Genomic DNA, 13,681 nt, shown 5'->3' with positions numbered 1-13,681 from the left:
GAACTCTTGGTCCCCATGGAAAGGTAGTGGACGCAGGTTCCGTTGAAGTGTTCAAGTCTGAGATAGATCTTTGGAAGCATATCAAGTGATTATGGAGTAGAACAGATATATGGAGCTTTTCACAAAATTAAAACAGAATTGGCAGCGTAAACCAAGCCATTCTGTAAATGGAGTTGAGGTACAACTAGAAAAGCCATGGTCGAACTGAATGGATAAGTAGGTTCAAGGAACTAAATGGCCTACTGCTGTTCCTGTCTTCTGCTGCAACCATTGACATTTTCGAGACTGACATAGATAGATTGACAGACAGACAGGAGACATCAACTCACACCAACTTATACAGATGCACCATAGAAAGCATTCTTTCTGGTTGCATCACAGCTTGGTATGGCTTCTGCTCTGTCCAAGACCGCAAGAAACTACAAAGGGTCGTAAATGAAGCTCAGTCCACCACTCAAATCAGCCTCCAATTCATTGACACTGCCTACACTTCCCGCTGTCTCAGAAAAGCAGCCAGCATAATCAAGGACCCCACACACCCCAGACACACTCTCTTCCACCATCTTCTGTCAGGAAAAAGATACAAAGGTCTGAGATCACGTACCAACTGACTTAAGAATAGCTTCTTCCCTGCTGCCATCAGACTTTTGAATGGACCTACCTTGCATTAAGCTGATCTTTCTCTACACCCTAGCTATGATTGTAACACTATATTCTGCACTCTCTCCTTTCCTTCTCTATGAATGGTATGCTTTGTCTGTATAGCAGCAAGAAATAATACTTTTCATTGTATACTAATACATGTGACAATAAATCAAATTAAATAGATTGGTGCTAGGTAAGGCGTTTAAGGCATTGTGGAGAAAAAATGGGCAAATGGAGTTGAGGTCCAGATCAGCCATGATCTGATAAAAGGGCAGACCATTTGAGACTGAGATGAGGAGGAATTCCTTCACTCAGAGGGTTGTGAATCTTTGGAATTCCCTACCCCAAAGGGCTGTGGAAGGCCAATCATTGAGCATGTTCAGGACAGAAATAGATAGCTTTCTGGATATTAATGATATCAAAAAATAAGGGGCTGGGGCAGGAAAGTGGCATTGAGGTGATCAGCCACGATTTCATTGAATAATGAAGTAGGCTCAATGAGCTAAATTGCCTACTCCTATGTTCGTAAAGAATAATGCAGCAGGTTTGAAGGGCTGAATGGCCTCCTCCTGGCCCAATATCTGTTGGATCCTGAGCGAATGGAATTATGCGACATTAACCCAATGTCCCCGAGTTAAGTGCACAAAAATATCTCCTAATTCGATGCTGATTGGAGCTAACAAATCTCAACATGTCATTCCTTGGCTCGTACCAAGAGCAAAAACTGCAAGTTTCATAGCCCTAGCTATGATTGGTAACACAACAATCTCTCCTTTCCTTCTCTATGAACCTTCCTTCTCTAGGTGCCAATCGAGCGGGCTGCTTTGTCCTGGCTGGTGCTGCCCAGGGTCTGGAGGGTCCAGTGTTTAGAGCATAGATTCTGGGGCCGATGAGTTACAAAACAAAACAGCGATTTAACAATGTGTCTTCATAATACTCACATTTTACGCTTGAGCACAACAGTCCAAAGCAAGAGTAGAACACATATTGTGATGAAAAACAAGCTGCCTGTACTGGTACCTATGGTTAAGAGAAAGAAAGAAAATAATGTTAGGTCAGCATGGTTAATTGGAACACCGCATTCAGAATTCACACACCGCGGTAGACATGTAAAGGATTAGGGTCATTTTTACTGTCAATTATGCTCAGGAAAGAACGCTCTAGGTGTGAAACATAAGAACATAAGAACTAGGAGCAGGAGTAGGCCATTTGTCCTCTCGAGCCTGCTCCGCCATTCAATAAGATCATGGCTGATTTTTTCGTGGACTCAGCTCCACTTACCCACCCGCTCACCATAACCCTTAATTCCTTTACTGTTCAAAGATTTACCTATCCTTGCCTTAAAAACATTCAATGAGGTAGCCTCAACTGCTTCACTGAGCAGGGAATTCCACAGATTCACAACCCTTTGGGTGAAGAAGTTCCCCCTCAACTCAGTCCTAAATCTTCTCCCCCTTATTTTGAGTCCGTGCCCCCGAGTGCTAGTTTCACTCGCCAGTGGAAACAACTTCCCTGCTTCTATCTTATCTATTCCCTTCATAATCTTATATGTTTCTTTAAGATCTCCCCTCATTCTTCTGAATTCCAATGAGTATAGCCCCAGTCTACTCAGTCTCTCCTCATAAGCCAACCCTCTCAACTCCGGAATCAACCTGGTGAATCTCCTCTGTACCCCCTCCAGTGCCAGTATATCCTTTCTCAAGTAAGGAGACCAAAACCGTACACAATACTCCAGGTGTTGCTTCTCAACTCAGTCCTAAATCTGCTCCCCCTTATTTTGAGGCCATGCTCCCTACAGAGAATGGAGTGCAGGAGACTGATATTAACAGGTGTCTTCTTTTTTATTTCGCAGTATTTCTTTATTTTTATGCACAGCTGGCTGAGTCAGCTTTTATTGCCCAAGTAGGGATATGTTCGGCAAAACTTGTGGGGCCGAAGGGCCTGTTTTCTGCTGTAGGTTTTCTATGTTTCTATCCCTAATTGCCCTTGAGAATGTGGTGGTGAGCCATTTTCTTGAATCACTGTAGTGCATGGAGTGTAGATACACCCACAGTGCTGTTGGGGAGCAAGTTTTGAGGAACTTGACCCAGTGACACTGAAGCAACAGCGATGTATTTCCAAGTCAGGGTGGTGTGTGGCTTGAAGGGGAACTTGCAGATGGTGGCGTTCCCATTCAACTGCCGCATCCTTCTGGGTGGCAGGGATCATGGGTTTGGAAGGTGCTGTTCAAGGAGCCTTGGTGAGCTGCTGCAGTGCATCTTGTGGATGGTACACGCTGTTGCTGCTGTGCATTGCTGGTGGAGTGAGTAAATGTTTTATGTAATGGACGGGGTGTCAATCAAGCGGAGCTGTTTTGTCCTGGAATGTGCTGGCTTCTTGTATTGTTGGAGCTGCACTCATCCAGCCACCTCTTTATGTTGACCTAAGGCTTTCTATGTTTCCTTTGAGGGAGAATTTGTACAAAGCTAATGAGGCTCCATGTTCTTGGCCACTTGCCCCATTTTCCAGCGGAAGCAGGGATGTTTAGAAGGCTTCAGGATAAGTGTCTGGCTTCTCTCCAGTGCAGTAAGAAGTCTCACAACATCAGGTTAAAATCCAACAGTTTTATTTGGTGGCAAAGGCCACTCGCTTTCGGAGCGCTGCTCCTTCATCAGGTGAGTGGGATTTCTGTTCACAAACAGGGCATATAAAGACACAAACTCAATTCACAAAATAATGGTTGGAATGCGAGTCTTTACAGGTAATCAAATCTTAAAGGTACAGACAATGTGAGTGGAGAGAGGGTTAAGCAGAGGTTAAAGAGATGTGTATTGTCTCCAGCCAGGACAGTTAGTGAGATTTTGCAAGCCCAGGCAAGTCGTGGGGGTTACAGATAGTGTGACATGAACCCAAGATCCCGGTTGAGGCCGTCCTCATGTGTGCGGAACTTGGCTATCAGTCTCTGCTCAGCGACTCTGCGCTGTCATGTGTCATGAAGGACGCCTTGGAGAACGCTTACCCGAAGATCAGAGGCCGAATGCCCGTGACCACTGAAGTGTTCCCCAACAGGAAGAGAACTCTCTTGCCTGGTGATTGTCGAGTGGTGTTCATTCACCCGTTGTCGTTATGCCCTGTTTGTGAACTGAAATCCCACTCACCTGATGAAGGAGCAGCGCTCCGAAAGCTAGTGGCTTTTGCGACCAAATAAAGACTTTAACCTGGTGTTGTGAGACTTCTTACTGTGTTTACCCCAGTCCAACGCCGGCATCGCCACATCATGGCTTCTCTCCAGTGCTCCAGGCTGCAGCACTGCTGAGTAAATCCCAGTGTATATTTTGTTCTGAGTCACAGATTGGTTCCAGCTATAAGGCCCTGGCTAAGGCAGTAGAAATTGTCTTTTGCTTTCCACTAAGGTCCTGCCAGCAGGCGGGTCGGTGCCAGGGTAGCACCTGGGACATTTAGTATGTCTACCACGTCTCTCACCAACTTTTACAGATGCACCATGGAAAGCATTCTTTCTGGTTGTATCACAGCTTGGTATGGCTCCTGCTCTGCCCAAGACCGCAAGATACTACAAAGGGTTGTGAACGTAGCCTGGTCTATCACTCAAATCCACCTCCCATCCATTGACTCCGTCTACACTTCCCGCTGCCTCGGAAAAGCACCAGCATAATCAAGGACCCCACGCACCCCGGGCATTCTCTTTTCCATCTTCTTCCATTGGGAAAAATATATAAAAGTCTGAGGACACGTACCAACTGACTCAAGAACAGCTTCTTCCCTGCTGCCATCAGACTTTTGAATGGCCCTACCTTGCACTAAGCTGATCTTTCTCTACACCCTAGCTATGACTGTAACACTACATTCTGCACTCTCCTTTCCTTCTCTATGAACGGTATGCTTTGTCTGTATCGTGTGCGAGAAACAATACTTTTCACTGTATACCGATACATGTGACAATAATAAATCAAATCAAATCAAATTTCAATTAACTGAACCCTAAATACACCAGTATTCAACAATTGGAGTTCAGGTAATTGGAAGCAGAATACTCTTTGGTACACATTGTTTATGGAACACAGACCCAGGCCCACAGGAAAATGGGCCTCTTTTAATATTGCATTGCACTGTTAACATGTTGGGGAGCTTGGTTATAACGTTTTAATGACTAAAATTACTAAATTAATTACTAGTAATTACAGTTTTAATTACTAAATGCTGTGCTCAACTTGATCTCTTCTGTTTATGAACATATCTCAGGTATCAGGAAGTGCTCGAAATGCGCACACCCTGAGGTGAATTAGAGAAGATAGATTCATCTGAGGCAACGATTGGGCCAAAGTTAAAGGACTGTTATTGAGAGATGTCTTGTGGCTTCCCTGCCACTGAGCCAGATGCTATGCCTTCGAGTCCTGCTTCCCCCAATCCCTGTCTCATTCTTTCTGCCCCCCCACTCCCCACAGAGCCAACCTCGGTCCGTCAGTGCTGCCTTTGCCTTGCTTCCCCCTCTCGGACATGGGCTAGCAAGAGTGGGACTCAATGACCACGGTTGATGAGTTCATAATGCAGCCAAATGGATTGATGCACCTATGACAGGTAGTAAGTGAGGGCAAATCTCCTGGTCAGCCCCAAACCCTGCCGTGACCCTTCACAGACACTGCCGTGCAACAGCCTCTCCAGGTTAATGAGCAGCCTGGGAATGGAGGGATACAAATAGAACATAGAACATAGAACATTACAGCGCAGAACAGGCCCTTCGGCCCACGATGTTGCACCGACCAGTAAAAAAAAACTGTGACCCTCCAACCTAAACCAATTTCTTTTCGTCCATGAACCTATCTACGGATCTCTTAAACGCCCCCAAACTAGGCGCATTTACTACTGATGCTGGCAGGGCATTCCAATCCCTCACCACCCTCTGGGTAAAGAACCTACCCCTGACATCGGTTCTATAACTACCCCCCCTCAATTTAAAGCCATGCCCCCTCGTGCTGGATTTCTCCATCAGAGGAAAAAGGCTATCACTATCCACCCTATCTAAACCTCTAATCATCTTATATGTTTCAATAAGATCCCCTCTTAGCCGCCGCCTTTCCAGCGAAAACAATCCCAAATCCCTCAGCCTCTCCTCATAGGATCTCCCCTCCATACCAGGCAACATCCTGGTAAACCTCCTCTGCACCCTCTCCAAAGCCTCCACATCCTTCCTGTAATGTGGGGACCAGAACTGCACACAGTACTCCAAGTGCGGCCGCACCAGAGTTGTGTACAGTTGCAACATAACGCTACGACTCCTAAATTCAATCCCCCTACCAATAAACGCCAAGACACCATATGCCTTCTTAACAACCTTATCTACTTGATTCCCAACTTTCAGGGATCTATGCACACATACACCTAGATCCCTCTGCTCCTCCACACTATTCAAAGTCCTCCCGTTAGCCCTATACTCAACACATCTGTTATTCCTACCAAAGTGAATTACCTCACACTTCTCCGCATTAAACTCCATCCGCCACCTCTCGGCCCAACTTTGCAACCTGTCTAAGTCTTCCTGCAAACTACGACACCCTTCCTCACTGTCTACCACACCACCGACTTTGGTGTCATCAGCAAATTTGCTAATCCACCCAACTATACCCTCATCCAGATCATTAATAAATATTACAAACAGCAGTGGCCCCAAAACAGATCCCTGAGGTACACCACTTGTAACCGCACTCCATGATGAATATTTACTATCAACCACCACCCTCTGTTTCCTATCCGCTAGCCAATTCCTGATCCAATTTCCTAGATCACCCCCAATCCCATACATCTGCATTTTCTGCAGAAGCCTACTATGGTGAACCTTATCAAACGCCTTACTAAAATCCATATATACCACGTCCACTGCCTTGCCCCCATCCACCTCCTTGGTCACTTTCTCAAAAAACTCAATAAGGTTAGTAAGGCACGACCTACCTGCCACAAAACCATGCTGACTATCACCTATCAATTCATTACTCTCCAAATAACTATAAATCCTATCCCTTATAATTTTTTCCAACATCTTGCCGACAACAGAAGTGAGACTCACCGGTCTATAATTCCCGGGGAAGTCTCTGTTCCCCTTCTTAAACAATGGGACAACATTCGCTAACCTCCAATCTTCTGGTACTATACCAGAGGCCAACGACGACCTGAAGATCAGAGCCAGAGGCTCTGCAATCACTTCTCTTGCCTCCCAGAGAATCCTTGGATAAATCCCATCCGGACCAGGGGATTTATCTATTTTCAGACCCTCCAGAATATCCTGCACATCCTCCTTATCAACTGTAATACTGTCTATTCTACTCCCTTGCAACCCAGTGTCCTCCTCAGCTATATTCATGTCCCCTTGCGTGAACACCGAAGAGAAATATTGGTTCAATGCTTCACCAATCTCCTCCGGTTCCACACATAACTTCCCTCTGCCATCTATAACTGGCCCTAAACTTGCCCTAACCAACCTTCTGTTCTTGACATACCTATAGAACGCCTTAGGATTCTCTTTAACCCTATCCGCCAAAGTCTTCTCATGTCCCCTTTTAGCCCTTCTAAGCTCGCTCTTCAACTCCCTCTTAGCCAATCTAAAGCTTTCTAGTGCACTACCCGAGTGCTCACGTCTCATCCGAACATAAGCCTCCTTTTTCTTTTTAACCAACAAAGAAACTTTTTTGGTGCACCACGGTTCCCTAGCCCTACCAATTCCTCCTTGCCTGACAGGGACATACCTATCACAGACTCGCAGTAGCTGCTCCTTGAAAAAACTCCACATGTCGGACGTTCCCAGTCCCTGTAATCTCCTAGTCCAACCTATGTTTCCTAATTCTCTCCTAATAGCCTCATAATTACCCTTCCCCCAGCTAAAACCACTGGCCCGAGGTTCATGCCTATCCCTTTCCATCACTAAGGTGAACGTAACCGAATTGTGGTCACTATCACCAAAATGCACACCAACTTCCAAGTCTAGCACCTGGTCTGGCTCATTTCCCAGCACCAGATCCAATATAGCCTCACCTCTAGTTGGCCTGTCTACATACTGAGTCAAAAAACCTTCCTGCACGCTTTGAACAAAAACTGACCCCTCTAACGAGCTAGAGCTATAACAATTCCAGTCAATATTAGTCAAGTTAAAATCCCCCATAACAATTGCCCTATTACTTTCACTCCTAAGCAGGATTGACTCCGCAATCCTTTCCTCAACCTCTCTAGAACTTTTAGGAGGTCTATAAAAGACTCCCAACAGGGTGACCTCTCCTCTCCTATTTCTAATCTCCGCCCATACTACCTCAACAGATAAGTCCTCATCAAACCTCCTCTCTGACACTGTGATACAATCTCTGACCAATAATGCTACCCCTCCCCCTCTTCTACCTCCTTCCCTACTTCGACTAAAACATTTGAACCCCGGGACCTGCAGCATCCATTCCTGCCCCTGCTCTATCCATGTCTCTGAAATAGCCACAACATCGAAGTCCCAGGTACTGATCCACGCTGCAAGTTCACCCACTTTATTGCGAATACTCCTGGCATTGAAGTATACACATTTCAAACCCTGCTCCACCCCACCTCTGCAATGCCGTGCATTGCAGTCCCCATCCATGCATCCCTCACTTTCAGCCCCACTACTCAGGATCCCTCCCCTCCCTAGTTGGACCAAGGAGCGGCACAGGCTTGGAGGGCCGAAGGGCCTGTTTCCTGTGCTGTACTGTTCTTTGTTCTTTGTTCTTTGTTAAAAGACTCCACTCGCAATCTCTGGCCAGGGGCTGTTGTACGCTGCGGCAAATGTCCCCCTTGCTTTTAGGGACTGGTGACGATGAAAGGATTGTGTGTAGTTTTGTGTGCCACGTTCCAGGGAGGATATTAAAAGTGAAGGACCCGCACAGGCTAGATTGACGAGAGTGGGAAAGTGCAGTTAAGATGACTATGAACAAATGAGGAAAGCTCAGGAAACCCTGGTGCAATAAAAGACCCTTTGGCCTATCCAGCAAGCTCCATCCTGGGCCCTCATATTACTCAATCATGGGGGCCTGTTGCCAGCTGTTGATTCCAAGCCTGAAGCAAAACCTGGAGCCGCAGCTAGAACAACTGCATTTCCACCGGTGAATGAGTTAAGACCATCTGCTTCACACTTTCCCTTTAGCAGGAAGGTCAAAAACCAGCGGCGACAGATATAAGGGTCAGAGGGGAAATGAGGAGAATCTTCTCTTTTACACAACGGGCCCCTATTTTACCATTTTGATTCTAAGTGCTGGGCGGACTTGAAACTGGGAGTGTTTCAGATCCGACTTTTAGACCCGTTCTCGGGCACCCCCATACGCACCCTGCCTGCAAAAATGTCAGCGATTCCGAATCACGCTGCAGAAACCTGTGGACGGGGCTTAACGCGCCTGAAATCCTGCAGCTCCGATCAGAGCCTCTAACTGCTCATGCGCAGAAAAAATAATGATAGAATGCGACTCCCCTGCCACATCCCTCTCGGGTCAGATAATGCCTCCCCCTGGCCCCTACAGACATTGCCCCATCCCCCCCACAACATTACTGACCCCCTTATCCCCCCACCCCCTCCACCACCCAGACTGATTGCGGGCCCCTCCCCCCCCCTCCCTTTCACCTGCACCGATCTCAGGCAGAGTGGCAGCGGACCCCCCCTTCCCCCTCACTGATCTCAGGCAGAGTGGCAGCGGACCCCCCCCTTCCCCCTCACCGATCTCAGGCAGAGTGGCAGCGGACCTCCCCTTCCCCCTCACTGATCACAGGCAGAGTGGCAGCGGACCCCCCATTCCTCCCCACCGATCTCAGGCAGAGTGGCAGCGGACCTCCCCTTCCCCCTCACTGATCACAGGCAGAGTGGCAGCGGACCCCCCATTCCTCCCCACCGATCTCAGGCAGAGTGACAGCGGACCCCCCCTTCCCCCTCACTGATCACAGGCAGAGTGGCAGCGGACCCCCCCTTCCCCCTCACTGATCACAGGCAGAGTGGCAGCGGACCCCCCCTTCCCCCTCACTGATCTCAGGCAGAGTGGCAGCGGACCCCCCCTTCCCCCTCACTGATCTCAGGCAGAGTGGCAGCGGACCCCCCCTTCCCCCTCACTGATCACAGGCAGAGTGGCAGCGGACCCCCCCTTCCCCCTCACCGATCTCAGGCAGAGTGGCAGAGGGACCTCCCCTTCCCCCTCACCGATCTCAGGCAGAGTGGCAGAGGGACCTCCCCTTCCCCCTCACTGATCATAGGCAGAGTGGCAGTAGACCTCCATTCCCCTCACTGATCTCAGGCAGAGACTCGTCAGACCCATCTCCCCCCCCCGCACCCTCCCCCCCAACGATCTCAAGCAGAGAGCTGTCGGATGCTCGGCCCTTACCTCTTCACTAACCCTCACTGATGGATGATGTCTGTTTCGAATCGGACTTATATGGAGCATGTGTGTTTCACGCTGATTCCGGATTGGCGGTGGTAAAGGGGGAAGTGCCGGTAAGGTTGGGTGGGCAGCCCATTAAGTCAATTTAAATGCATGCAAATGCATTTAAATGAACGTCGCGCCCGTTTTGGGCACGGTCTCAATCGTGGCCATTTTCGGACCTTGATAAAGGGGGAACTGGCGTAGAGGTGGGCGCGGATCGCGTTATTCGCCTCATGCCCAGCTTTACCAAGTTTTTGCGCTCGGAGACGGGCGTAACTTGATGGTAAAATCGGGCCCAGCGTGTTTGGATCTAGAATGCACTTCAGAAAAGTTTATTTATCAATGTCACAAGTAGGCTTACATTAACACTGCAATGAAGTTACTGTGAAAATCCCCTAGTCACCACACTCCGGCACCTGTTCGGGTACACTGAATTTAGCATATCCAATGCACCTAACCAGCATGTCTTTCGGACTGTGGGTGGAAGCCAGAGCTCCTGGAGGAAACCCGGGGAGAACGTGCAGACTCCACACAGACAGTGACCCAAGCCAGGAATCGAACCCGGGTGCCTGGCGCTGTGAGGCAGCAGTGCTAACCACTGTGCCACCATGCCCCCCAGTGGGTGGAAGCAGATTCAACAGTAATATTCAAAAGGGGAACAGGATGAATACTCTACCTAGCAAGGCTATGGTGAAAGAAGAGCGGGAGAGACGGGGACTAATTGGGCAGCTTTTCCAAAGAGCGAGCACAGACGTAAAGGGCAGAACGGCCTTTCCTTGTGATTCGTCCAGAAGTCAGGACTGATTTTTTTGTGTTTCCCTTTTTAAGTAACTTCTTTTAAATTACATTTTTAGTTTAAAAAAATTCTGTCTGGTTGAATGAGTTGCTGATAATATCCCCATGGTAACATTTCCTCTTGTGTTTCCTGGCATGTACGGGGATACGGGGTAAACCATTTAGGACTGAGATGAGGAGATATTTCTTCGCCTGAAGATCAGTCAGCCTGTGGAATTCGCTACCACAGGGAAAGCATTTGAGGCCAAAACATTAAGGCTGGAACTCTCCAACCTCGCCTGCAGCTGGGATTTTCTGTTCCCGTTGCAGTGAGTGCCAAATTCTCCATTCTAACTGGGAGCAGGGCATGCGAGACTGAAGAATTCCGGCCTGCACGTTTTCAAGAAGGAGTTAGATATAGCTCTTGGGGCTAAAGGGATATCGGGGGGAGGTGGTGGGGGGAAGGCGGGAACAGGTTAGATGATAGAATCCCTGCAGTGCTGAAGGAGGCCATTCGGCCCATCGAGTCTGCACCGACCACTATCCCGCCCAGGCCCAATGCCCCTAACCCCACTTATTTACCCTGCTAGTCCCCCTGACACTATGGGGCAATTTAGCGTGGCCAACAAACCTAACCAGCACGTCTTTCGGACTGTGGGAGGAAACTGGAGCACCCCAGAGGAAACCCACGCAGACACGGGGAGAACGTGCAGACCCCACACAGACAGTGGCCCGAGGCTGGAATTGAACCCGGATCCCTGGCGCTGTGAGGCAGCAGTGCTAACCACTGTGCCATCATGCCGCCCCTTGAGATAAGTTGGATGATCAGCCATGATTACAATGAATGGCTCGAAAGGCCGAACGGTCTACTCCTGCTCCTGTTTTCCATGTTTCAAAATAAGTTGTCTTAGTACAGGCCTTACCGACAATGATTCCGATGGTTCTTTCAGAAATTTCTGTTTCATTGATGTCTGTGAAGAATAATAATGAAACAGAAACACATTAATTACAATAACTATTGTCTACCAGAATATCAGCAGTACAGAGAGGACAAACATAACAAGCTGGGTGACACAAACGGGGCAATCAGATAATGTCATCACACCCCTCCAGTTCATTGCACACAGTCTTTGGCCCATTTTACACTGGGAGGCCAGGAAGGCACAGTCGGAGGTACAGTCCTTCGTCCTTTTATTTTCAAGTTGTTGGCAGCAAGGCAACTAAGAGAATGTTCTGAATACTCCTGAGTAGGGAGGAAGCCAATAAAAAGCTGCTGCAGTAACTCCCATTCCCCCCCCCACAACCCCAGCTACTGTCCAGTGATCCATCCTGATTTAGTTGTTGTGGATTCTTGGACCAGGATGTCCACCACAGAGGAAGAATCCGGCAAATTTCACTGTTCTCACTTCACAAATGAAAATGGCGGCTCAAAATTGACGCCCGTGGAATTTTACACTGATATCGTTCAGCACCGACAACGGTGGGGGGCAGGGGCAGAAGTCTGGAAGGATGAAGCAGAGAGGTTGGGAAAGAATCGAAGGAAAGACCTTAATTTCTCTGAGGCACCTGTGATTGTTTTAGTCTGCCAATAAAAGTTAACTCTTTGCTGTGAAACTGTGAGATAAAACAGGTATCTACTTGAGTAATCTGCGATTGATAAGAGAAAATACTTAACTTGATTAGCTTCCTCCATGCAATAGATTGCTGTTTGGCACACTGACAGAAGGATCTAGTTCCTCAACTTCTTACACACAACACAATTTGGATTCTTCTCACCCGCTGCCGACACTTATCTGGGTTGAAATCACACCTTTGTGCAGTGTTCAGAATAAAGACATTGATGTGAACCCACACCTGCAATTCTGACCTCCTGCAAATACCGAATTGTTATCATCTCTCCATTTCTGACCATCCCTTCAGCTGCCCAAGCCCTAAGCTCTGGATTTCCTTTCTCAAAACCCTCCCCCATCTCTCCTTCTTTACAAGGCCCCACAAGTCGTTCTTCTTAGAATCCTGACAGTGCAGAAGGAGGCCATTCATCACATTGCGTCTGTACCGAATCTCTAACACAGTATCTTACCCAGACCCTCTCCCCCATCCTATCTCTGTAACCCCACACATTCACCATGGCTAATCCATCTAACCGACACAGCTTGGGATACCAAGAGGCAATTTAGCATGGCAAATCCACCTCACCTACACATCTTTGGACTGTGGGAGGAAACCGGAGCACTCAGAAGAAACCCACGCTAACACGGGGAGAACATGCAAACTCCACATGGACAGCCACCCAAATTGAACCCAGGTCCCTGGCGCTATGAAGCAGCAGTGCTAACCACTGTGCCACTTGTCTACCTTCAGCCTACTGCCCACACAGCCAAGTCCTTCAGCTCCCAGAGACCACGGGGTAAAAACTGGTCAGTATAGGGCCTAACATGGGATCGGATATGGCCTATTCCGTAGGCCCAAAGATGTTCAGCGTCATATTAGCCTCATGTGAATTTTGCGGTTGTCTGAAACAGAATCAGGCTCTGTACATAGGCTAATGTAGGGCCTAGTGCTGTTTCAGGGCTTCCCAGAGAAACTGTCCTGTCCTGAGATTGGCTTTAGATTGGGCACCAGCTGTCACTGAAAAGCACTGATTTTAAAAAAAAATGTGTCAAACCCGGAAGAGCAGGAGTTCTCACAGAATTCCAACTTCTCCCCCAACTCCCACATCACCCGCCACTCCTCTCCCTTACTTTACAGCTGCTTTCACTGAGCAATAATGGATTTCAAGGGATACTTGTAAACGTCATTTGGACATTGGTTGTCATATTATGCTCCTCTTCCAAATTATATCACCCAGCTGGGGTTGA

At 48.0% G+C, this 13,681-nt stretch overlaps 1 protein-coding gene across 1 annotated transcript in view; it reads right to left on the bottom strand.

Moving 5' to 3' along the window:
- LOC144507590 (uncharacterized) overlaps positions 1-13,681 on the bottom strand; it is a 127,830-nt gene that overhangs the window by 3,746 nt on the left and 110,403 nt on the right. Inside the window, exons 7-8 of the mRNA XM_078234744.1 lie at positions 11,747-11,794; positions 1,587-1,665 (exon numbers count right to left, since the gene is read on the bottom strand). Of these exons, the coding sequence (XP_078090870.1) occupies positions 1,587-1,665; positions 11,747-11,794 (127 nt within the window). The remainder of the gene's footprint in view (positions 1-1,586; positions 1,666-11,746; positions 11,795-13,681) is intronic.

Source organism: Mustelus asterias, chromosome 19 (genome assembly GCF_964213995.1).
Source record: "Mustelus asterias chromosome 19, sMusAst1.hap1.1, whole genome shotgun sequence".
In the NCBI taxonomy this organism is placed as follows: domain Eukaryota; kingdom Metazoa; phylum Chordata; class Chondrichthyes; order Carcharhiniformes; family Triakidae; genus Mustelus; species Mustelus asterias.
The sequence above is the reverse complement of the archived record's forward strand: the minus strand, read 5'-3'. Positions and strand labels throughout refer to the sequence as shown.